This window comes from Pan paniscus, chromosome 12 (assembly GCF_029289425.2).
Source record: "Pan paniscus chromosome 12, NHGRI_mPanPan1-v2.0_pri, whole genome shotgun sequence".
Lineage (NCBI taxonomy): Eukaryota > Metazoa > Chordata > Mammalia > Primates > Hominidae > Pan > Pan paniscus.
Genome location: NC_073261.2, coordinates 79,838,328 through 79,864,637, shown reverse-complemented (window position 1 = coordinate 79,864,637; position 26,310 = coordinate 79,838,328). Strand labels below are relative to the sequence as shown.

At 46.5% G+C, this 26,310-nt stretch overlaps 2 protein-coding genes across 10 annotated transcripts in view; one reads left to right on the top strand and one right to left on the bottom strand.

Annotated features, from left to right (window-relative positions):
* Nucleotides 1-16,776, bottom strand: part of ATP6V1E2 (ATPase H+ transporting V1 subunit E2) — a 30,380-nt gene extending 13,604 nt beyond the window's left edge. For 2 of the 8 annotated variants that reach the window (XM_034953064.3, XM_008976241.4), the window contains exons 1-3: nucleotides 15,820-16,307; nucleotides 11,030-11,122; nucleotides 10,238-10,352 (exon numbers count right to left, since the gene is read on the bottom strand). The gene's annotated coding sequence lies outside the window, so the exon portion shown is untranslated. Of the gene's footprint in view, nucleotides 1-2,375; nucleotides 2,482-8,067; nucleotides 10,353-11,029; nucleotides 11,123-15,747; nucleotides 16,308-16,648 lie in introns of those variants that run through there. The other 6 variants (XM_055108014.2, XM_057301317.2, XM_057301316.2 and 3 more) reach the window with 6 other exon arrangements.
* Nucleotides 16,755-26,310, top strand: part of RHOQ (ras homolog family member Q) — a 40,673-nt gene continuing 31,117 nt past the window's right edge. The window contains exons 1-2 of one of the 2 annotated variants that reach the window (XM_003822660.5): nucleotides 16,755-17,628; nucleotides 18,194-18,252. In XM_003822660.5, the coding sequence (XP_003822708.4) occupies nucleotides 16,755-17,628; nucleotides 18,194-18,252 (933 nt within the window). The remainder of the gene's footprint in view (nucleotides 17,629-18,193; nucleotides 18,253-26,310) is intronic. The other variant, XM_063594973.1, reaches the window with a different exon arrangement.

Below are 26,310 nucleotides of genomic sequence, written 5' to 3'. Positions count from 1 at the left end.
TGGTCTGGAAGTAACAGGAGACACCTGGAGAGAAAATCAGAAGGGCCTGAAAAGCTTCATCTCTGCTTTAGTTGCTGACGAGTAAGGAGCCACATAGAGTTTTATTCCAAGAACTCCACTCACACTGGCAAAGCAGGCTTTGGTCGGGACTGGAGAAAGCTAAGCCTACAGGCAGGGGAAGAAACCTTTCTCCCAAAATAATTTACATGAAGAATTCACAACTGAATTTCTCCTTCTAAAACATCTGCAGACAGGTTACTTCAAAGCAGTCAGGTTCTCCCCAAGAGTCATTTGCTTCAAAGCTGCATATCTAGAAGTTTCCAGTGGCAGTTTCTCCAAAAAAAAAAAAAGCCCTTCATTTCCATCCCTGTCTAAAGGGGCAAATACTTCCCCGGTCTGTTGCCTTAGAAAATGTGGATTAGGATGTCATAAGATCTGATTTTTTAGAGAAGTTGGAAATCCTATTTTAAAAGTGAAACCTTTTTTGTTTTATTGTGGTAAAATGTGCATAACAAATTTTGCCATTTAACCATTTTTAAGTGTACATTATTTATTATTATTATTATTTTGAGACAGAGTTTCACTCTTGTTGCCCAGGCTGGAGTGCGGTGGTGTGATCTTGGCTCACTACAACCTCCACCTCCTGGGTTCAAGTAATTCTTGTGCCTCAGCCTCCCGAATAGCTGGGACTACAGGCGTGCATCACCACGCCTGGCTAATTATGTATTTTTAGTAGAGACAGGTTTTCACCATGTTGGGCAGACTGGTCTTGAACTCCTGACCTGCAGTGATCCACCTGCCTCAGCCTCCCAAAGTGCTGGGATTACAGGTGTGAACCACCACACCCTGCCTTTTTAAGTCTACATTTATGTAGCATTAAGAATATTCACATGGTTTTGCAACTATCACCACCATCTATCTCCAGAACTTTTTCGTCTTCCCAAATTTAAACTCTGTATCCATTAAACACTAATCCCACATACTCTTCCCCAAGTAACTGTTGGCAACCACCATTCTACTTCCTGTCTCTGTGAATTTGAGTACTCCAGGTACCTCATATAAATAGAATCATAATATTTGTCCTTCCTTGGCTGGCTTATTTCACTTAGTATGATGTCTTCAGGATTCCCCATGTTGTAGCACAGGTCAGAATTTCCTTCCTTTTTATGGCTGGATATTTCATTGTGTGTATATACCACATTTTGTCTATTCATCCATTCATAGAGACTTGGGGTGCTCTCCTTTCTTGGCTGTTGTGAATAATGCTGCTATGAACATGGGTATATAAATATCTGTTCAAAGACCTGCTTTCACTTCTTTGGGGTATATGCCTAGAAGTCGAATTGCTGGATCATATAGTAGTTCTAAGCTCAGTGTTTTGAAGAACATCTGCACCATTTTCCCCAGCAGCCACACTATTTTACAGTTCACAGCGATGCACATGGGTTCCAATGTTTCCACATCTTTGCCAGTACTTGCTGTTTTCTGGTTTTGTTTTTGTTTTTTTTCTTTCTTTTGTGTCTTGGCTCTGTTGCCCAGGTTGGAGTGTAGTGGCATGATCATAGCTCACTGCAGCCTCAAACTCCTGGCTCAAGCAATCTTCCCACTTCAGCCTCCTGAGTAGCTGGGACTACAGGTGCACACCATCGTGTCTAATTTTTATTTATTTATTTATTTTTGAGACAGAGTCTCGCTCTGTCGCCCAGGCTGGAGTGCAGTGGCGTGATCTCGGCTCACTGCAAGCTCTGCCTACCGGGTTCACGCCATTCTCCTGACTCAGCCTCCCGAGTGGCTGAGACTACAGGCACCCGCCACCACGCCCGGCTAATTTTTTGTATTTTTAGTAGAGAGAGGGTTTCACCATGTTAGCCAGGATGGTCTTGATCTCCTGACCTCGTGATCCGCCCACCTTGGCCTCCCAAAGTGCTGGGATTACAGGCGGGAGCCACCGCGCCCGGCTAGTCCAACTAATTTTTAAATTTTTTTGTGGAGGGAGGAGTCTCACTTTGTTGCCCAGGCTGGTCTTGAACTTTTGGCCTCAAGTGATCCTCCCCTTCAGCCTCCCAAAGTGCTGGGATTACAGGTGTGAGCCACCACGCCTGGTCCTGGGTTTGTTGTTGTTGTTGTTTTTTGTTTTTAAATAATAGCCATCCTAATGGATATGAAATTACCCATTGTGGTACCATTGTGGTTTTGTTTTGCATTTCCCTAATGATAAGTTATATTAAGCATCTTTTCATGCGCTTATTGGCCATTTGCTTATCTTCTTTGGAAACTGTCTACTCAAGTTCTTTGCCCATTTTTAAAATCAGGTTTTTTGTTGTTGTTGTTGAATTATAGAGGTTCTTTATCCCTCTGTGGTCCTGAGCACTCACCTCCAGCCCAAGCCAGTGCACTCAGCCAGCAGAGACCTGCATTGGGTGTCTCCAAGTGTGAACCGTGACCCTTTGGTGGACTATGAAATCCTTTAGTGGATCATCACTGAATAAAAAGAAATGAAACCAAATAGAATCAAAAATCCAGAATTCATTACAGGTGGTAAGGTTAAGTATTGTTATATCAAACCTTTTGTTATATGTATAGATATATGTGCACACACACAAACATAATATATGTATGTGTATGTATTCCAGTTTACAATGAAAAATGTATTTGTTACTGCAATTTGCAGGACAAAATATTTGAGAAACACTGCACTACAAGTTAAATAAATTCACCCTTCTTAGAAAGCAGTGAAGCAACCATCAGTTGTTACTTAAGAAGATCTTGGAAGGTCTCATGTACCCACTCAATCCACTTGTCAAAGTATTCACCCCCTGAAATAGCCCTCTTTGAAGGTGGGAACAGGGTGGTGGCAGTGATCTGAGAGTCTGGCTGCATGGCATATGAGCAGTTTATATGGCTAATAGTTAGTGGGCATGCCCCACATGCTGGGTAGACATGGGACATCACAGGATGGTGACTCCTCCAGGGCAGGACTCCCTTCTCCCACCTCATGAGGGTGGAAACCAGGCTGCCCCTGGAACAGGAGGTCTCCCTCTGCCTTGGAGGCTCCGTGGGCAGCCGCTTGGTGTCACAAGATGCATCCAGGACTGGGCATCAGAGGTTCAGACTCCAGTCCTGATGCCACTCGTAGGTTGGGCAATCTGGATAAAGGCTGACAATCTGCCTCAATTCACCTAGAGACACAAAACTACTTCTGTAAAACCAGGATGTTGATGAGGAGTTCTGTTGTCCTCACAGTGGAGCTGAGAAGGCCGAACAGTGGAAGAAGCAAACAAGTTTTGTAAAGTGAGAGAGAAATATCAGATGCTGTCTTTCACAAAGCCCATGGGTTTGTCTTTCCCTGCCCATGGGTTCCCAGAGCCCCTCATTCTGCCCTTCCTAGAACCATACTCCTAGAGCTGCCTATGGAGAAGTTGGCCCAGGCTGGAGGTCAGAGCCCCAGGCAGCCTCCAGAGGGGCCAAGGGTAGGTATGAAGTCAGCAAGGAGCCCTGGGAAATAGCCCTTCAGAGGCAGCTGGCTGCCCAAGCCTCCAACCTGTAAGTCGTGGGTAGGGACAGCCCCAAGAGGGAGGGCAGGAACACCAGAAGCAGGGTCTACTAGTCCTCAGCCTTGAGTTACACATTCAGATGCCCAACACTGCTTTGATACTGACTTAATTCTCACCATGACAAGTCCTGGCTGGCCTCACGTTTGCTGTTAGACACAGCTCAACCTATAATGCAGGGAAGGTACTGGTTTGCAAGGAAAAGACTGTACCCATTCAGTGCTGTCCCTCACCATGCCTAGGGGCTTCCTCAGTGATCTTCTTGGGAAGAGGACTATTTCTGACCCACTCTGCACTCATCTCAACACTGCCCACAGAGTCTAGTACATAGCAGTAGCTTAATAATGATTTGGCTGGGTGTGGTGGCTCACGCCTGTAATCCCAGTGCTTTGGAAGGCCAAGGCAGGAGGATTGCTTGAGGCCAGGAGTTTGAGACCAGCCTGGGAAACATAGCAAGACCCCATCTCTACAAAAAATTTTAAAAATGAGCTAGGCATGATGGTGTGCACCTATGGTCTCAGCTACTCAGGAAGCTGAGGCGGGAGGATCACTAGAGCCCAGGCGTTTGAGGCTGCAGTGAGCCGTGATTGTGCCACTGCACTCCAGCCTGGGTAACAGAGTGACATCTGTCTTTAATGATGATGATGATGATGATAATAATAATAATAATAATTTATTGAACCCATGGATGAATGATTTGGGTGGTGAGGAAGTAGTTTCCCCAATAGACTCTCAACAATCTAGGGAATTTGCAACCTTCCTCGAGTTGAAGGAGATGGGGGTACAAAGATGATGAACGTCAGGGTGATGCAGTGGCCTGATCAGGGCACTCAGGGAGCTCAGGGTAGGAAATGTTTTCGAACTAGAAAGAAATTATTTCAGTATAATTATAACCTATCCTGTTACATTGTTGCAAAGGGGGTTGAAGGATATCCCTGACTGTAAGGCATCTGCTGGAAATTCCCACCTTTAACTGAAGGTCTCAGGATCACTCAGTTCAGGCCACAACTGCACATCTCCAGAATGCAGCTCAGTCTCCTACCACCTACATACAGAGCCCTCTCCTCTTCCAGCCCCAGGATTCCCTGGTCCCTACAGCATGTGAGACACCAGGATGGCGCCAGGAGAGAAGCACTGGGCTGAACAGAAGCTGAGAAGAGGTTCAGGCCTGTGCACAGTAAAGGGATGACGGTGGTGGGTGGGGTGGTCATGCCCCCAATTCTGCCACTATCTCACGGTAGGTCAGGCATCCACCCCTCAGGAACCAAGAACCATCATCCTCCTCCCTTCTCCAGTATTCATTTCAGAGGTCAAACAGTTTGTCATTTAGGTCTTCAAACACAAAGGTTCTCATTATTACCCGCTTTCCCTGGCCACCTGCCCTGCACTCTCCTCAAGTGTTATTATATACGATATAATTATCAGTATGGTTGGATTTAAGTCTTTTATCTTGCTATTTGTTTTCCATTGTAACCAGCTATTCTTTCTTCCTTTTTTCCTCTTTTCCTGATGTATTAGTTTGTTCTCACACTGCTAATAAAGACATAACCAGGACTGGGTAATATATAAAGGAAAGAGGTTTCATTGACTCACAGTTTAGCATGTCTGGGGAGGCCTTACAATCATGGCAGAAAGCAAAGGGGAAGCAAGACACGTCTTACATGGCAGCAGGCAAGAGAAAGCTTGTACAGGGGAACTCCCTTTTGTAAACCCATCAGATCTCATGAGACTTATTCACTAGCACAAGAACAGCACAGGAAAAACCCAAGCCCATGATTCAATTACTTCCCACCGGGCCCCTCCCATGGCAGGTGGGAATTATGGGAGCTACAATTCAAGATGAGATTTGGTGAGGACACAGCCAAACCATATTACCTGACTTTTTTTCTCTTGGTTGGTGAATACATTTTTTGAAATTGAGGTGAATTTAAAGTAATATTTCAGTAGCATTTATTACATTCACAAGGTTGTACAACCATTGCCTCTATCTAGTTTCAAAACACTTTTATCACTCCAAAAGGAAACCTCATATTCATTAAGCAGTTGCTCCTCATTTTCCCTTCAAACCCTACCATCCCCAGCCCATAGCAACCACCAACTTACATTCTGTCTATGAATTTACCTGTTCTGGATATTTCATGTAAATGGAAACATACAACATATAGCATTTTGTGTCTGGCTACTTTCACTTAGCATAACGTTTTTGAGATTCATCCACATTGTAGCAGCTGTCAGTACTTCATTACTTTTTATGGCTCAATAACATTCCACTGTATCCATATACCACAATTTATCCATTCACCAGTTGATAAACATTTGAGCTGTCTTCACTTTTTGGCTACTGGGAATAGTGCCACTGTGAACATGGTATGCACATGTATTTATTTGAGGACCTGTTTTCAATTCTTTTGGATATATACCTAGCTCTAGAATTGCTGGGTCATACTGTAATTCTATAATTAACTTTTTCAAAGACCTTCGAACTGTTTTCCAGAGGTTGAACCATTTTACATTCCCACCAGCAATCTAAAGGGTTCCAATTTCTTCACATCTTCACCAACACTTATTTTCCTTCCCCGACCCCTAATTGTAGCCATCCTAGTGGGTGTAAAGGGGTACCTCATTGAGGTTTTTATTTACATTTACCTAATGACTAACTACTAATGGTGTTGAATACCTTTTCATGTGCTTGTTGGTGATTTATATCTTGTTTGGAGAAATGTCTGTTCAAGTCTTTTGCGCCTTTAAAAAAATAAATTATTTGTCATTTTATTGTTGAATGATAAGAGAACTTTATACATTCTGGATGCTAGAGTCTTATGAGCTATTTAATTTATAAGTATTTTCTCTCATTCTGTATGCTGTCTTTTCACTTTCTTGATAATGTCCTTTGATGCAGAAAAGTTTTGTAATTTTTATGAAGTCCAGTTTTGGTTTTACTTTTGTTGATATGCTTCTGACATCATATATAAGAAACTGTTGATCTAGCCCTAGGTTTTCTCCTAAAAGTTTATGGTCTTAGCTCATGTCTTTTGGTTGTCAATTCATTTTGAGTAAATGTTTGTATATGTTGAGAGGGAAAGATCCAGATTCATTCTTTTGCTTGTGGATATCTAGTTTGTCTCATCACCATTTATTGAAGAGACTACCGTTTTCCTAAGACCATTGAATGATCTTGGCACCCTCCTGACTTCCTTTCTGATTTTTTTTTTTTTTTGGTATTCCACTTTGTCTTTACTGTTGGCTTATTAAAAATACCTCTTTGCTTTATTTATGTATTTATTTATTTATAGTGATTGCTCTAGGTTTTACAACATGCATCTTTAAGTTTTCTTAGTCTACCTTTGTTATAGTTTGAATGTATGTGTCCTTCCAAAATTTATGTTGGAACTTAAACGCCAAGGTGATAGTATTAAGAGGTGGAAACTGTGGGAGGTAATTTGGAAGGGGAGAGCCCTCATGGATGGGATTAGTGCCCTTATAAAAGGGCTTAAGAGTTTTTTGTTGTTTGTTTTAACCCCCTTTTCCCTTCTACCATGTGAGGTCATAGTGTTTGTTCCTTTCCCTCTGGAGCATGCAGCAACAAAATGCCATCTTGGAAGCAGAGAGTGAGCCCTCACCAGATGCCAAATCTGCCGATTCCTTGATCTTAGACTTCCCAGCCTCTAGAACTATGAGAAATGAATTTTTATTATTTATGAATGACCCAGTCTATGGTAGATTGCTATGACAGCAGGAAGAGACTAAGACAACCTTCAGATAATACTATATCATTTAATGTGCAATGTAAGGATTTTATAAGAATATAGTTCTATTTCTGTTTTTCTATCCCTTTTGTTATTATTGTTATAGGTTTTATTTCTACATGTTATAAACCATGTAATATACTGCTATTAGTTTTGCTTTAGATGGTCAATTGTGTTTTTTATTTTTAATTATATATATATATCTAACGTCATATATCTAACATTATATTATATATCTAACGTTATATTATATACCTAACATATTATATATCTAACATTATGTATAATGTTATATCATATATAGTGTGTGCATGTATGTGTAGATAGATAGAGAGAGAGATAGATAGATAGATAGATAGATAGATAGATAGATAGATAGATATAATGGTTTGGGGTTTTTTTTTTTTTTTTTTTTTTTTGAGACATGGTCTGGCTCTATCACTCAGACTGGAGTGCAGTGGCAAGATCTCAGCTCATGCAGCCTTGACCTCCTGGGCTCAAGTGATCTTTCCACCTCAGCCACCTGAGTAGCTGGGACTATAGGAGTGTGCCACCACACCCAGCTATATTTTTGTATTTTTTGTAGAGATGGGGTTTTGCCATTTGCCTAGGCTGGTCTTAAACTCTCGAGCTCAAGCAATATACCTGCCTCAGCCTCCAAAAGTTCTGGGATTACAGGTGTGAGCCACCATACCCGGCCAAGGTCAATTATGTTTTAAAGGAATTTTGTAACAGAGAAAGAAATGTCTCATATTTACCCATATATTTACCATTTCTGGTGCTCTTCATTTCTTTGTGTAGGTCAGTGGTTTCATGTGGTACCATGTTTTTTCTGCCTCAGGAACTTTATTTCGTATTTCTTGTATTGAAGATCTTCTGGTTTAAAAAAAACTTTAAGCCTTTTGTTGTCTGACAAACATTTATTTTACCTTCAATTTTACAGAATATTTCTGGTGGATATAGAATTCTAGATTGACAGTGCTTTCTTTTTCTTTTATCACTTTAAAGACGCGATTTCATTAAGTTCTAGTTTGCATTATTTCTGAAGAGAAGTCTGCAATTATATCTGTCTTTGTTCCCTGTATAAAATGTGTCTTTTTTTCTCTTTCTGCTTTTAATTTTTTTCTACTTATTACTGGTTTTCAGTGATTTAATTACAAAGTGCCTCGCTTGATATGGTTTGCTTTGTTTTTCTCCTACTTTGGATTTGTTGGGCTTCTTGGAGCTATACGTTTACAATTTTCATGAGATTTGGAACTTCGTTTTTGGCCTTCAAATCATCACCCTTAATCCTTTTTGAGGACTCCAGTTTTTAATATCATCTTAAGGTGATTGAGGCTCTGTGTTTCTGTGTTTCTTTTGTTTCCTTTCTCTCTGCTTTAATTGGGACAGTTTCTATTGCTATGTCTTCAGTGTCACAGATATTTCATTCCACAATGTCTAACCTACTGTTAAGTTCAGCCACTGAATTATTCATTACAGGTGTTGTATTTTTTAGCTCCAGAAGTTCCATTTGGTTATTTTCTATATCTTCCAGTTTTTTCTTCACTATGTTCATGTTTTCCTTTAAATCCTTGTTTTATTTTAATTTTTTAAGTCCTTGTCTGCTAACGTTATTATCTCTGTCATTTTTGGGTTTGTTTCTATTAAATGATTTTTCTCCTGATTTTGGGTTCTATTTCCCTACTTATTTGCATATCTAGTATTTTTAACATTCTGAATTTAATGTTGTTAAATGTCTGTATTTTGTTGTTTTAAAAATGGTAAAATTTGTTTTGTCTGGCAGTTACGGCAGTAGCGGATGAACTTCCTCTTTTTGAGGCTGCTTTCTAAACCTTGTTGGAGGAAGTCTAGAGTTACCTCACTTTTCGGCTTAGTTAGCCCTTCTACTAATGCCTTACCCTTTTGGGATTTCTACTGAATTCCCTGGACAGTCAGCAAGGTTTCTTCACATTGGCGAGTTGAAACTCAAACATTGCCCAGTGAGCCCTGGGAACCAATCAGCTCACAGCTCCGCGGTAGTTCTTTGCATCGCACTGTGAAGTTTCACCTTATGCATGTGCAGCTTAGTATTCAGCAACAGATTCACAGGGATTCCAGGAGCCTGTTTTGCTGTTATATTTTCTCCTTTCTGATACTCTGCCTTGAAAAGTCTGCTCAACTATCTCCTCAACTCAGCAAGACCACTATGCTCTGCTTGGGTTCCCCCTCATTGTGCTGCAATTTAGACAGCATTTTTCAGCAGAAAGTTAGAGTGATAGGGTTTGCCCCATTTGTTCCCTACTTTCAGGAATCACGGTGCTGTGCTACATGCTGTTCAATGTCTGAAAAGAGAGGTTTCACATATTCTGTTCAATTTTAAAGTTGCTCACATTAGAAAGGTACAGCCAATACCAGCTATTTGGGTATGGTAGAGGTGGAAATCTCTACTCCCTCTACATGAAGCACATTAATAAAGTGATCTGCTTCTCCAGTCTCTTCTCAGGAGCCTGGGTTGCAAGCAACAGAAGCTGTTTGTGGCTGATTAAACAGAAAGAAATCTTAAAAGGATCACAGGCAGGTCACAGGATTTAGAAAGGCTAGAGAAGCTGCTCAAGATAGAAACACTGTCCGACACATGACTCAGGAACTAATTTGATGAGAAAACCACTTTCAATACCATTGCTTTCACCAAACCCTAGACAACTCATGTGTACAGTTGTCACTTCTGAACCAGGAACTCAATTATACCACAACCAACACCACTGCCTGCCCTGATGTGCCACTTCCTGGGTCAGGAACTGAATTGTGTACCCACCACTAAAGCTGCAGCCTCCAGAGACAATGTGCCCTGTATTTAACTCTAGCTACACTAGCTTTTAAGTCTGACAAGGAAAGCAAGAGTCTGTAATTTCAGCTTCTATAAGGAAGGGATATTCTTTTCTTCCCACCAAGGCTCACCATGTAGAAGATTCTTCAAACTCAAAATGTGGTTCTGTTGTCCAGTGGCCAAAACATCCACTATGGAAGAACAACTCTGTGTGAGTCTTGGGATGGTTTTCTGGCACTCTTGGTTCTGAAACATAAAATAAAATCATTAATTTCATTTTTGGAGGAGGGATCTGTGATCTAGCCTCCTTTGGAGCCTATGAGAGGAGACCACTCCTAAATCATGAGTATTCCATACCAGCAACCTCTAAGGAAGTGTCCTTTCCTATAGTTCAGCAATGGGTGGTGATGCCATCAGTTACAATGACTAGTCTCCCGACCTTAGGTTGCAGCAGAAAACAGTTAGAAATGAAAATGGCAAAACATTAAGAGCACTTGAGCCGAAGTTCTCAGAGGCTGGGCCATTCTTCTGAGTTTCTGGTATGTAATCAACTAGAAAAAGAGATCTATGTACATTCTAACTGGGAATGAAAACCAGGCAAACCAATCCTACTGGATTTATTTATCAGTGTGATCATTAGGAACCAGTGACCTTTAAGAAATTGCTGTGGTGTTTAAGTCATTAATACCTACACTGGAGTGCAAAGAGAAGAGGGTGCCAATGGGAGGTTTTAGTGGCAGGGAGAAAAATAGGGATAGGGATAGGTAGGGCATGTGGCAGGATGCTGCAGGGAAGGCCAACAGGCACCCTGGGGAGTGAAGAGGCTGCAGTGTGAGGATTCTGGGCATTGTGGTGGGAAGAAGCATAACATAACAGCAGGGCAGCACCAGCGTTAAAGAATGCCCATCATTTTATCTCCTTACCAGTGACTTCTAAGAAGATGGTTCACAGAGGGAGAAGAATACAGGCCAAAATTAGGGATTCAGTCAGTATGGACTCCTGTATTGACAATCCACCTGAAATTTGGAACAAATCACAGATTAGATTTGGAGCCATCTCATCTTCCTCTCCTCTTAACATTTGCCTCTCTCCTAAACTTCTTTTTTTTTTTTTTGAGACAGAGTCTTGCTCTGGCGCCCAGCCTGGAGTGCAGTGGCACCATCTCAGCTCATTGCAACCTCTGCCTCCCGTTTCAAGTGATTCTCCTGCCTCAGCCTCCCGAGTAGCTGGGATTACAGGCACCCGCCACCACGCCTGGCTAATTTTTGTATTTTTAGCGGAGATGGGGTTTCACCATGTTGGCCAGGCTGGTCTCAAACTCCTGACCTCAACTGATCCTCCCATCTCGGCCTCCCAAAGTGCTGGGATTACAGGTATAAGCCACTTTGCCTGGCCTCTCCTAAAATTCTTTATTTCCAGTGTAGCCAGGGGAAGGCCTAGGAACGTTGACCCTTAGGCAATAATGTAGATGTATATTGCTGGTTGCCTCCTCAGCATGCATTCCCCCAAACTTGTCACCCACTGTGCAGAAACCATAGAACCTGGGTAGGCGTGAAACCCCAGCCCCTGTGGGGGCAGGGCTTATATGCCCAATTAGGATAGTCCCAACTCCTTGCCATAGTGATGGTTTTAGGGATGGACAGTAGCCCAGGCCTAAGGCAACAGTCACCTGACAGTTTACTACCCACCATGACTGGTTCAGGGATGAACTAAGTTGAGCTAATCAGAAGAAGTTCAAGACTTTGTTCATTGAGTGGGTCAAGAGAAGCTCTCTTTCCTTCTGGAAAACATGGTATATGGAAGGTGATGCCTGGACTTGGTGCAACCATTTTGCTTCCAGGAAAGAAGGTATGCTGAGTAGAAAGTTGACCCATAGAGAAGAAGAAAAACTGAGAGATGTGCAGAAAAAAAAAAAAAAGAGTTCTGATCAATTCATGCCTGAAGCTTGGACTGCTTCTGGATTTTTCCATAACAGAAGTCCATACACTTCCCTCATTGCTGAAGCTGGTTCGAGTTGAATTTTCTATGACTTGCAACCTAAAGCATCCTAGCCACAACACCAAATGATCCCTTGGAGTCCATTTTTCCATTTCCCAAGCAGACATGAGGGAACACACAAAATGATGCAAATGAATGTGTTTTAGAACATACTGTCCTCTAGAGTTCTAATCTCAGCTTGATTTAGACAGTCAGTTGCGTGGTTAGGAAACAATCGGAGATGGAAGGGCTCAAAAAGCAAGGAAGAAGTCCAAAGAAGAAGTGGGAAGATAACAACAGAGGACATTAAAAAGAAAAAAAAAAAAAGTAGATGAAATCATAATGTAGATGCCTCAGAGTTATCGTAAAAACCTTGTTCTCTCTCGCCTCCTCTGTCATCCCCACATCCCCACACTGCTACCAAGCCCTGTGGATTCCATCATCCAAATCTCCCTGAAACCCACTGTCTCCTCTTCATGTTCACTGCCATGCTTGGGTCAGACTGTTGTGATCTGTCTCCTCCTGGCTCTTTCTGCCTTCACCCTTATCCTTTCCAAATCCATTTTCTATGAGTCTCAGAGTGACCTTCCCAAATGACAGGTCCAAGCTTGTCATTTTTTTACTCAAAAACTTTTGATACCTTGTCAATGTGGAATATGTCAAATGCATTAGCTTTGAAGACAGATGATTTTGAAACCTAGCTCTGCCACTTACCAGCTGTGTGATTTGGGGCAAGCTTCTTAATCTCATCATCTAATGTGAACTATAGCTATAATAGGATTCCTTTGGTTACCAGTTACAGAAAACTAACCCCTACTTACTGGGCAAAAAAAAAGGGGAAGATTTATTAACTCAAATGACCAATCAGAGAACAGTTGTGCAACAGGATCTCGGGGGTGATGCAAATTAGTAACTCACAGATGGCCTGTTTCCTCTCTGCCCTTTGTGATGGGGGAGTAGTGGTGGTGGTGGTGGTGGTGGTGGTGTTCTCTCTCTCTCTTTGCTTCTCTCTGCACTTTAGCTATATTTCCTGGGACTGGCTACTTTGTGAATGGCTGAAACAAATGACCTACAGCTTCCAGGCTCACATCGCTCAGTTTAGTTAGCAAAAGAGGAGAAACTCCTGCTGTGAATCCCAAATTCAAAATTCTCAGGCAAGGCCTGGTGGCTCATGCCTATAATCCCAGCTTCTTGGGAGGCTGAGGTGAGAGAATTGCTTGAGCCTGGGAGGTTGAGGCTATAGTGAGCTGAGACTGCACCACTGCATTCCAGCCTGGGCGACAGAGTGAGACTCTGTCTCAAAAAAAACCCAAAAAAAAAAATTCAGGAAAGAGTTCTAATTGTCTCATCTTGAATCAGGTGTCCACCTAGGGATCAACAGGTACCAGGGGCAGGATGTATAAGAAGACGGCAGCTTCCATTTAAACCACAAGATTACAGAGATTACATTATAAAAACATTTAGTAGAAGCAAATGGTGCTGTTCTGGATAGACAAACCAATAGATACTCTCTACAAAGTTTACAAGGTTGTTTAGGGGATGAAATAAGATGTCCTATATCAATGAGCACCAAATACCCGGGACCATAACTGGATACAGTAAACAGCAGATGCTCTAGAAATTTGTGTTTATTCCCTTCATTACATCCTCGCTCCCAGAATCACTGCTTGCCTAGACAGTGCCTTCATCTTTTGCTACATAGACCAAGGTTCCCCTCTGAGTGGATGCACCCCTATGGGCTCAGGGTTTGACAAACAGAAGTCACATTTGTGATAAGAAAAAAGTGCCCTTCTTGAATGAACACAGCCTTGAGCTGGGACCATGCCTTTGTAGTAAGCGTGTGGGTCAGATTTCTTCCTCAGTGGCCCCATTGGCCCTGGCCTTTGGCCTTTGTACAGTGGAGACTGCCCAACCCACGCCAGACCCTGCATTCTTCATATGGCTTTCAGAAGCTCCTGGACTGCCTGCATTATATGGTTCCCAATTAAATACAAACCAGTTCCCCAGCACCACTAATCATGCACTCTGTCCACCTTACATGCCTCACCATTCCCAGGAAGTTGTGTGCTGTTCCTTCTTGCTTTGATGCAGGGCTCTTGGCCTTTCCCAGGCATTCTTACCTTACTCCCATTAGATTCTTAAGCCCCAGGTCAATGACATCACTTCTGCAAATCCTTCCTCAGCACACCTGGACCTATGTACTAATTGCCTCCTCTGCACCTCCAGAAGCCTATTCTCTATTCTCTAGCACAGCACTGCTCACACTATAGAGTGCTTTCCTGTTTGCTAATAAGTTCCTTGAATGCTTTAGCTAGAAGTGACTGTGGCTTTCCAGCTCTTTGTCCCCAGCCCAGGAATAAAATCTGGCATCTAACAGACCTCAATAAATGCTTGTTAATTGAAATATGGAATGAACTAAGTAGGGGAGGAAGGAGGGAGTACAGGAAAAAGAGTAAGAGAAGGCTAATTAGGAATTTCACTGTTCTCAGCCAGATGCAGTGACCTGTAAGCCCAGAACTTTGGGAGGCTGAGGCAGGCGGATCACTTTGAACTCAGGAGTTTGAGACTAGCCTGGGCAACGTGGCAAAACCCCGCTCTGCAAAAAAATACAAAAATTAGCTAGGCATGATGGCACATGCCTGTAATCCCAGCTACTTGGAGGCTGAGGCTGGAGAATCACTTGAACCAGGGAGGCAGAGGTTGCAGTGAGCCAAGATCATGCCTTTGCACTCCAGCCTGAGCGACAGAGTGACAGAGAGACAGAGCAAGACCCTGTCTCAAAAAAAAAAAAAGAAAGAAAGAAAAAGAAAAAGAAATTTCACTGTTCTCACACAGACCTGTGTCTGTTTCAACATTTGCACAAATAAAAGGAGAGAAGCAAGCAGACAGCCTATGGGACGCTCAGAAACAAAGTGCTTTCTATCTCCAATCCCTGAAATTTGAGAGCTTTTTCTGTAACTTTTTTTTTTTTTTTTTTTTTTTTTTTTACCACTTGGACATTATCTTCTTTGCTCATGGGAAAGTGAGGTTTCTGTTGCGGTCTGATTGGTGCTTCCAGCTAAGGCATTCATGGGCTGACAGGGGGGCATTCTGGATAGCCCCCCTCCCCATCCCACATACACACCAAATGGGATCAGCTCCAGAGCTCTAAGTATTCCTGGCAGTCAGTTTTGGCAACTCTGTGGGCCAAAAGAATGAGGTCACTGTCACCAGTGAAGTCACCACTGCATGATTCATCGGACATCAGTTCCCCACTGGGAGTGCTATGACATTCCCAGAGCTTCTCCTACTCTTAGCTCACATTTATAGATGAGAAAACGGAGGCCCAGAGAAGGGAAGTGACATGCTCAAGGTAACACTGCTAACCAGGGTCAGAGCTAGGACCAAACTCAGCTCTCCTGGCTGAGTGCTCTCCTTTTCAAGCTCCTTGATAGACCCTCCTTTCAGGACACGAGTCCCTGCAAATGCTGCCTGAACAAATGGTCCTGCAAGCCAAGAATGGGGCAGGCCCTGCTCTCTTTCTCTCTAAGAGCAAGTAGCAGAGGCCGGTCTTGAACCAGGAACTGACCTTAAGGCACTTTTCTGCCTTCCTCAACCTGTTATTCAGTCCATACAAAATATCTTCCAGATTCATTGCATCTAAAGCAGCTAGCAATGCGCATACCTAGTCGCAGACACGCAGGGCCAAAGGGTGGGTCCTGGGGAGAGGCTCAATGAGAATCTGCAAGGAACTTACAGTGATTTCCGAAGCCTTCCTGGGAGAGTAGAAATCAGATTCGGAGTTTGAGAGTTCAGGCCTCCTGGATAGTGAGGAACGGGAATACAACAGTGAGCATTTCCCCAAGTGTGCTCCAAGTCCTTGAGTACTGGGAGCAGCTGGAAGCCTTTGGGACAACTGCTTCACCTTTCTAGGTCTCAGTTTTCTTCCCTACAACCTAAGGGTGATGGTCCAGTTGACCTCCGCGCTGCCTCTCAATGCTGCATTTTTCTAACGCTGTGAATCGATGAAAGGAAGCGATTACCTCTAGTCAGCAAGTTGAGGGGAGGGGTGCGGTGTCAGCGCAGAGTGCACCCCCGCCCCAATGCCCAGTGTTCAATGCCACATTCTTGGCCAGTGAACAGGACCTGGCCAGATGGGTGTGTTCCGGCATCGCCAGGCAGAGGGGCAGGGGTTGCCGCCTCGAGCACAGGCCAAGTTTCAGAGCACTAGTGTGTATCAGTTCTCCGGGATTACAACGGAATACCTTTGAGGAACACTGGGGACCGAAAGGCGACCTCGGAGAATGTGGCCTCCAGGGGGAGCCCAGGTACATTTGCCGGGTCCGGAGCCGACGGGGTATCCCTTTTCTGGCTGGTGTGTGTGTGGAGGGGCGTGCTTCAGTGGTTCAACACGCTGTATCTCCCTTAGTCACCGGTTTCATAGTAAATGATTAAAGCTCGTGCTACGGAAGGCGTGGGGTGGTGGTGGTGGGGGGGACCACGCAATAAGCCAGGGTTCCTGCTTTCCAGCTCAAGGACCGCCACCACCCCACGCGCCTTAAATTTTTTTTTTTTTTTTTTTTTACCCTTTTGGTCTCTCTTCCTTGATTTCTAGTTCCGTTGTGCACTTAGAGGCCGAGAGGATGGCTCTGGCCTTCCGGGTGGAGGTGAAATATACATGTATAATTTGGCATGACTATTGCGTCATCGTGGAAGTCGTCGTGGTTCCCCGAGAGGCCTCCACGTCTTCTGCCAGCATCGGGGCCTTTGGACGCTTCCGGGCGCTGCGGGCACTTGCGCGAGGAGCCCTCGGCTCCCCAGGCGACTCCCCTCCTCTCCTCCTCCCCTCCGCGGTCCTCGGCTCCTCCTCCTCCTGCGCGCCCCTCCGCGCGGCCCTCGCAGGGAGTGGGGCTCGGGTGCGCCGGCAGGGCCGCGCGGCGGCAGCGGGCGGGGGCGCGTGGCGCGGGCCGCGCTCGGGGAGGCGCCTGGGCCCGCCCTCCTCCGGGGCGCCGCGGGAGGGGCCCGGGTTGGCGCGGGGCGGGGAGAGCCGCCTGGCCCCTCCCCTCCGCCGCCCTCCCCAAAGTTGCCGTCTCCCCCGGGGCCGGCCGGTCTTATGATCCGGCGGATCCTCCTGGGGAGGCCGGGCCGGGGAGAGGGCGCGGGCGCCGAGTGGCGGGGGCAGCGGGCGGGCGCGGCGACCGGGGCCGGGGCGGGGATCCGGGCGGCGACCGCGGAGGCGGCAGCGCCCCGGGCCCGCCGCCCCCTCCCCTCCTGCGAGGGGAGCCGCTGCATGGGGCCGGGGGGGCGGCCCTGCGGCGCGGAGCGGCGGCGACGGCGGCGGACCCCCCAGGCGGGCTGGGGCTGAGCCCGGGGCCGGGGCGGGGGCTCCGGGGGTACCATGCCCGGAGGCCGGCCGGCAGCAGCATGGCTCACGGGCCCGGCGCGCTGATGCTCAAGTGCGTGGTGGTCGGCGACGGGGCGGTGGGCAAGACGTGCCTACTCATGAGCTATGCCAACGACGCCTTCCCGGAGGAGTACGTGCCCACCGTCTTCGACCACTACGCAGGTAAGCCTCGGAACTGCTGACTAAGGGGCCGCTCCCCGGGCCGGGAACTTTGGAGCAACTTTGGCGGAGCCCCCTCGCCGCCTCCCCAGAGCGCGCTCCTCTCCCCTCCCCCGCCGCGCCCTCTGCCAGGCGGCCGGCCCCACCCCCGAAGCTTCGCTCCTGGCAACCCCTCGCCCGCTGATCCACCCCCTCTCCCACCCGCCCCCTACGCGGCTCCTGCTCCCCGCACTTCCTACCCCTCGGCGCCCTGGGCCGTCCTCCTTGACCTTCCCACATCCCCTTTCCTACTGCCCCAAGGCCCCGGGGGAAATATTCGAGGGGACCGAGCGAGACGTGGCTACGGGACTTAGGAGAAGGGGGTGGACGGCTGGGGACCACATCACACCCCGGCCCCTTGCCGGTTCACACTGAGCTGGGTGCACGGGAAAAGGGGGTGACATCTCGCGGGGAGAGCCCCCACGCCTCTAGCTGGGTTGGGAGAGGAGGGTCCGGGTGGGGAGTGAAATTGCCCCAGAGCCCAGGTCACTGTGAGCTTCTTTCCCCGCCCCCACTTCTGTCCTTGCAGTCAGCGTCACCGTGGGGGGCAAGCAGTACCTCCTAGGACTCTATGACACGGCCGGACAGGTGAGTGTCTTGGCCTCTGGCCGACGCCCCCCTCCTGTTCCCCAGTTCTTTGTGGCTGCGAAGGGCCTTTGGAAACCGAGGTGTCTAGGTGGGAGGGTGTGTCTGCGAGGGGCTCCCCCTGGATTAGGTCTTTATTTCTTGTAACAAGTCAGCAAATTAGGAAAACAAACAAAACAAACAGACCCGGATAAGCCCCCCCCCATGTGAACCCCTGGGCTGTGAAAGTTTTTGCCTGTGTGGGTCGTTCTGTGTGGCGCCTGGTGTGTGGGTCCCAACTCCTGTTGCAAAGTGGCAGCAGCCAATCATGAAGCGCCCTTATTTTTAGTTGCAGATGACCAGGTCTCCCCCCCACAGCCTCTGTCTGGTCCCTCATTGGTGAGTGGTCTGCCTGCCCAAGGAGCCTGATTGGTAGGAAATGGCATCATCTAATATGATGGGAAGGCATTTGGTCCTGGTTATGTTTATTACAACATCATTGCTCTCTGGGACTCCAGTCCCTGAAAACGTAATTTGTGGTGTTACCAAAGGACCACAGGGAAAAAAGAAAAGAAACAACAACCATCTAGCCACTCCCTGGGGTGGGGAGGAAGAGTTAGGAGTTCAGAGTGAATCTTGGAGAAGGAGGGGTTCCCCCCGGCCCTACTTCAGAAGGGCCAGGTGACTTTGTCTGGGTTTTCTTTGGGAGAGATTGATTGTGCAGAAAGAAGATGCACACTTTGCCCTGCAGCCTCTGGCCAGGGTTTGCACATCAGAGGAGGCCAGGCTGTGCTTCTAAAGGGCTACGGTCTTCTCTCTGTCTCCCTGTCCCAGCTTCAGCCTCTTCCCAAACCCACTTTTGCTCTGGGGATAAGTTGTGTGTGATGAATTTTGTAGAATCCAGCACTATGATTAGAGTTGAAGACTCTGGCAGAAGTTTCCACATGTCATACAGACTTACATCCTTGAGAACACAGGAGCAGCTGAAAGTCTTAGAGAATGTCTTTGGGGGAAGTCCAGTAGTAGAATTTCCTTATCTGCAAAATGGGGTTTAAAAAAATAAGATGATCCCCTGGTGCAGATATTGTATGGCAAATGTTTAGCATTGAACCTGGCACACACTAGGTGCTCAATAAAGGGAGTGATGTACTTTGAAGCTTGTCTAGATTTGGATTTCAGAACTGTGATTAGAGTTTGGGTTGGATTCTGAAACATGCCTTATTGAGGGGGAGTGCCTTGATGTGACCTCTGGTTTCTAAACTGTTAGAGGAACTTCTGAAGATAGAGAACTGCTGGCAGTTCAAGGTCCCTGAGACCACCCCCTTTCACCAAAATGGCCCAGGTCAGTACAGCCAGTTCTCAGCTCTCCTGGGCCCCCATTGGTTGCCTGCCCTGTAGTCGTTATTCCTTCTACCTTCATTGGAGGATGTGGAGGGCAAGGGGCAGAGCTTGCTCAATCAACTAAGACTGACTTTTAAGTCGTATTATTGATAAACAAGAGGTTGACCTTATTGGTTGAAAAGAGGAAGCTTTTAAAAAATCGCCTCTAATTTGAACTTCTCACTACCTTCCTTTCTCTTATCTCCTTTACTTGTGACCATGATAATTTTTGACCGCACTCCCTGTTCAACAGGATGTGTGTAGTCAGAGCTGTTCTGAGCATGTTTAAACCCTGCTAGTATTTACTGAGTTTTTTCCTACATATGGGGCCAGAGGCAGCCACATGCAAATATTACTTTATTTAGTCCATAAAACAACCCCATGAGATAGGTGGTATTCCATCTTTGCGGTGAGGAAACAGGCTCAGAGAAGCTAGGTTGCTTGCCTGAGGTCACACAGCTACTGAGGGGTGTTGCTAGGATTGGGACAGGGGTCTGAATCTGCTCCAGTTTGAAGTAGTTATACACACAGGACACCATGGGAATGCTGAGATGCCACGGGGTTGATTGGATTGTTTGTGCATCCATAGTTGTGGTACCTGTAATCTTCACAGCCATTCTCTGAGTGGGTGTTGGATGGCACCTCTACAGAGGAGAGAACTTAGATCCAGAGTCACTTGAAGTTGACCCCACTTACAAAACCAGGGCTTTCCATATATTGCCGTAATTACTCTTTTTAGTGGAGGATCATAAGATATAGACCAAGCAGGATGAACATATTAGTAAGGCTCAAATACTACTGTTTTCACCCAATGCTGGACACCATTGGTGGGGCCTAGATGTGTGTTAGGCCCCATTGGTGTTTTTCCCAGTGTCCAGACTTTTGTTTTTGCATCAAAGCTAGTAATATTTTGTCTCCCAGCATTTGAGGGTTTATTACTAATAAGCAACTTAGCAATGATGAGACCAAATGGCAAGTGCCTGCTGTGTGCCTGGTACTATGTCCAGGTACTTTTGCACCTGGGGAGTGCAAAGGAATGAATTTAAAATGGGTATCTACCACAGCTGATGTCAGCAAAGGGAGAAATGTCTGTCTCGGGTCTCTGTTCATGTGTTACATAGGAGATTTCTACATTGTACTTGGTCATTAAGACCTCAGGCTTCTAGGAATCCATATCAGATTTGTCTTACAATAATAACAATGATAAATAAACATGTAAATAAAAAGTAAATAAAAAACATTAAGGGTTTATATATATATATGTATCCGTATACACAGATACATATATATATATATACACAAATCCTTAAGCCTAGTGGGCAGCAGAAAAAGGTCCATGGGCTTTGGAACAAAACAGGCCTGGGCTCAGATCTCCACCTTAGCTAGTCATGTGATTCTAGCTAAATTATTTACCTATGTGATCTAGTAAAAACGTGGATAATTAGAATCTGCATTACAAGGTCATAAGCTGGCTTAAACTCTTTAACATATTTAAAAGCAGCTGATACTTTGTGCATAGTGGGTGAGTGACAAATAGTACAGGAAATTATTATATTCCACTATGGGGAGTTTTGTGGGGAGAAAGGTTCACAGAGTGGAAGAGAACAGTATATTGTGCCTGGAGTTGATAGAAATTCCACTAGAATGCCAGATCCTAGAACCTTTTCAACCAAGGTGTGCAACAGCTTTGCGCATTGTAATTCCCATAGTCCCTATTGTGGGATCCATGGTTCCAAGCCCAGTGCTCCCTGCCGTAAATGCCCTGTTGTATCAGATGGTTTTCTGTCTTAAGCAGAGCCCGTATCCCCATTGATAGAAGAGAAATAGCTTAGAGTTCCATGCAGAATTTGACAGACAAGTAGGGTATGTAGGCTTCAGTTGGTTCTACTTTCAGAGGGTTAAGATGGAATGAGGCAGCTCATGGCACTACAGGGCAGTTGCCTTCTCTCCAAAATGTTCACTCATGCATGTGGGCACTCATTGTATTTGAATAACAGCAACAGTGCCTCCCTCAGTTTGGAACCTCTAGTCCACTTGCTCACTCATGGTCCCTGCCTTAACCCCAGTCAAGTTCAAAGCCATAGGCATCATTTGTCCGATTGACATATTAGGGCACGTACCAGTCAAAGGGTGATTGTTGTAGATGACCTTTGGCCTTCTAGAGCAGGCTGCTTTCCACTTGACCTCTGCTGCTATTAGCAGACAAAGAGAGAGAATGGGAGAGAGAGTGTATTGGACTTCAGTCCCCATCATGTGCACTGCCTGGGGACATCCCAGCACACTCAGAGCACCACTGCCAAAGGGAACACTTCCCCTCTGTTGGCCAAGCCCATGGGTGGTCCAGGAGCAGCTGTCACATTTTGACTGCCAAGCATTTTGGAGTGGAAGTTGACCGAGGCATCTTCCTTCTCACTAGGGGCCTTGCGTGTGTTTTGGGGGTGAGGGGTTGGCTTCCTGCCTGGGCCTCTGTGGAGCTTCTCCTTTCTTGCCCAGCCTTCAGGACTTCAGTGTAGGCTCTGCAGCAACCCCATTGTCTGCTCAAGGAGGGACTGGAGAGATGGGATTTTTCCCTCCTGCTACTGCACTGCTTGGAGCGATGGGAAGTGGAAAGAGCTCTCCCTCTCTGTCCAGACAGGCCAGTGGGGAGCTGCCTGGCAAGCTGCTCTCTAGCTGTGGGCTCCAGGCTGATCTCTTAATCCTTGGCAGGAAGGCAGAACTTGATACCCTGTAGAGGGAAGGACTGAAGCCCAGTTTATTCAGGTCCCAGAATATCCACACTCAGGAGGATGTGTGTTGGGGGTGAATTTGGGATCCCTAGAGTTCCAGATTTAGCCACTGTCTCAGTGTGTGGAAGTCAATTTGTGTGCTTTGGGATGTATTGTTTCTATGTCTGTTAACTTAAACACACAAGTTCAGGGAAGCGTCCATGACAGCTATAAATATCTTTTACGCTGGTGTCCCTTGGTGTTGCTTTTTCAATGACAAGTGAGATTTGTTTTACACTTGATATAACCCAGCAGCTGTGGCTGCCCTGCATGCCCTCTGGGTGCCCACAAGGCACTTCCCCTACAGAAGGGAATCTCCACCGGAGGCGGGCTTGGCATGCCCCACCTTCTGCATTTTAGCAGAAGGGCCTGGCATGATGAGAAAGGGGAAGGAGAAAGGGCCATGGGATCGCCACTCACCAGGCTCCTCCTACCTCCAGGCAAGTCATCCTCACAACACCCTTCAAGGTAGACTTCTCCCAGATGAGGAAATTGGGAACAAGTGGGCTTATGGGAACCAGACAGAGATGTGATTAGGAAAAAGGTTTTCTACTTTGGAGAAGGCCTGCAGGGAACATTAGTAGGGTTTAGGAAATGCCACTCACAACATCAGACTCTGGGTCCTTGTAGCCCCGTGTTCCATCCTTGCTCAGCCCGGTGAGCAGAGCCTGGGAGGAGCCCCAGGGTTCCTTCCAGGCATCAGCTGCAACAGGTGAGATGCTGGCACTGAGCATCCTGGTTTCCCTTAGTAACCTACTGTAGATTTGTCATCTGTGCATTTTGCTAACCTTTTTAGAAGCTATTTATATCTCTAGCCCGCACCGCATCACACGGGAATGCTGGTTTCCTCCTCTGCGTTGGGAAGGTGGATAGCCTTTGTTGACTCCAAAGCCTTTGCTGTGTTCGCTCCAAAGTCTGAATGCCCTGTGTTCCCCTCCTTGGGACTCTGATGTGGGTTTGGGTTATGCCAGCTTAGACTGTGGGCTGGCAGGCAGGGACTTTAGGGTGGGGGCAGTCCCCACCAGCTCTGGTTGGTCTACAATTATGCCTCATAATCGGGCACATAATCTGTGCCCCATCCCCATCCTGGACCTTTGATCTGTTTGGCTTCTCCACTTCCGTCATGATTCTCCTGAGGTTTGGTGACATTCCCACGCTTTGAACGACAGCTTCCCCGCGGGTATCTCAGGCATGAGTGTTACAGGTGTGCTGAGATGCCAAGCTCTCATCTCTGAGGGGCCGGGGGAGTGACAGCCTAAGGGGGTTGAGCATGTATTGTCAGTTGCTGTGGGTGCTGTGATGTGAAAAAGGTGGGAAGCATTGCTTTAAGCCCCTCGGGGTCAGAGGCCCCATGGAGAATTGGGCTTTTGCGGTTTTGTTGTGCAGTTTGGGGTTTCAAGAGATGAGATCTAATGGTATGAAAACAAAGCCAACAAAGTAGCTCTCCACGGGGGTGTCCGTTTCCAGAAAGAGCACATGTGTTGGCAGCTGTGGGTGCTACAGAGGCCTCAGACACAGCAGCAATGCTTCAGGAGGAGAGGGACGCAGTTACAAAGAAACAAGATGGAAGACCATGTGTGGCTCTTAAAAATTAAAATTCCTGATTCTCAGCTGTATTTCCTTTCTCTCTGACAGGCTTGGCTTTGCCCTAATTTGGCACACTTGGGTCAGAGAGCAGCTTTCCTTGCCCTCAGCAATTTGTCATTCCTCTTTTGGTTTCTGAGCACAGCTGCTTTGCATGTACGGAGGCCGGGCTGTCTGAGCTCTCAGGGGTCCCCCGGCTCCCTGGGTAGAACGCTCTCCTGCCCAGTGCCTGCCAGGACCTCCTGGATGCGTTCTTGCTCTCTTCAAGAACAGTGTCTTTCTCTACCATGTTGCAGTGCTCAGCCCGGTGCCTGGTACCTTGTAGGCATGCAACAAATACATCTTAAGGCGATTCATGGCCAGGCAGGGTGGCATGTTCTTGTCTGTAATCTCAGTACTTTGGGAGGCCGAGGCTGGAGGATCATTTGAGGTCAGGAGTTCAAGACCAGCCTGGACAACACAGCAAAACCCCCACTTCTACTAAAAAAATTTTTTTTAATTAGCCAGATGTGGTAATGCATGCCTCTGTAGTCCCAGCTACTCAGGAGGCTGAGGTGGGAGGATCACTTGAGTGCAGGAATTCAAAGCTGCAGTGAGCTATAATACAAGGCTTCATTGCACTCCAGCCTAGGCAATAGAGTGAGACCGTGTTTATTTAAAAAAAAAAAAAAAAAGAATTGATTCTCATTTGACTGTCAGCTTGTTTCTGCTAAAAGGTTAACCAAGGACTAAAGTCATAGCTGCTAAATAATAGCATCAGCACAACCCCTTTCCCAGGAAAGCTTCACTAATACAGTAGAAGTCTTTAAGGTTCAAACGAGAAACAGGCACATAGGTATGGGGCAGGCCACCAGTTTTGTCTTTACGCAGGCCCAGGGGCCTTAGTGATCACCAGTGGGGCTGTCTGTCCCCCAACACTCTGTCTCAGACTCCGGCCGTTGCATGTTTCCTGAGACCTCTTGCTCCCAGATCCCCTGAGGAGGAGACAGGTTGGCAGTGGAAAGAGTGTGGGTTTTGGAGCCTCCAGATGAACTTCGAATCCTAGCTCTACCTCTTTGTAGCTGTGAGACATCGTCCAGCCGGCTCACTTCTGTGAGCCTCTCTTCCTTCTGTGTGAAGTGTGGAGATAATTTATACCCTGCAGCATAGCTGTAAGGATTAGAAATGATGTATGTCGTTACCCTGTAGGGCTTGGTGCTGAGAGTGCGGGCCCAGGCTAGCTTTGGGGGCTTCACACTGGCTCAGTTCGGTTGGTGTTGATTCAATGCCTGGTGTGTGTTCCCACCTTCCACAGGAGAAGGTGGGGGATCGGGCCACAGAAAGGTCCACTACACAACTGGGCAAGTTCATCGTGTGAAATTGAGTGCTGCAGGGTCCCACACAGGAAGAGGTGACAGGGAGGAGCTTTTTGGAAGATCTAGGCTTGCAGGAAGAGATGGGGGCCAGTAGAGTACTGGTTGCCAGTGTGGACCCCCACACTGGACTGCCAGGGCCCAACTTCAGCTCTGCCACTTCCCAGCAAGGGGCTTAACCTTTGGAAACCTGTTTCCTTATCTGTCAAATGGAGATTATGATAGTACCTCCTTGTGGGGTTGTTAGATATGTTGGAGCTTCCCAGCTCCTAGATAAGGGATTTCCTCAGCCCTCAGGGCAGCTGGGTAGGGCCTGGGACAAGCCATGGCTCAGGATGTCCTAGCTTGAGCAGTCTCACCTCAGGCATGCAGCAGTGGCTCCTCTACCCCACCCGATGTGTGCTGAACACATCATCTCATTTTCTCTGTGTGCCATGAGGTGAAGATTTGGGAAGCATTGACCTAAATGAGTTCCAGCAGGCAGAGGGGTGTGGAGAGTTCATATTCTGAGTGGGAAGAATAGTGTAGGGAGGAACGGCAGAGGGGGTGACCCCAAAGCATCTTTTTATGGACCCCAGATCCCTGCTATCAGTGTCAACATGTGGAGCAGGGTTGATAACTAAATTATGGAGTTTTTCACCTGGTGACTGACAACTTGGTAATTAAAGAGATATTAATCTGGTGCTGTGTTGCTGGTTGATTTTAATAGAAAGAAAAGAATGTGGGGGAAGGGGTCTTTATTGCTGTCTCTGTTCCTTTTTGAGTGAATGGTGAGAGCACTGAAGCAGCCGCCTCTCCACATCCCTAGATTTTCCTGCTCTACTCAGGCTCAGGGTAGACTGAGGGGCTTAAAAGTGGCAGGCTCATCATCAAATGACATTTTTACAGCACATAAAGCATGTTGCACCTGGTACCGCCTTGAGTTCCCTCACCTGCTCTGTGAGTAAAGGAAGCCAGTGGTGGCTGTCTCATTTTGCACGTCTGGGGAGGTTAAATGACTC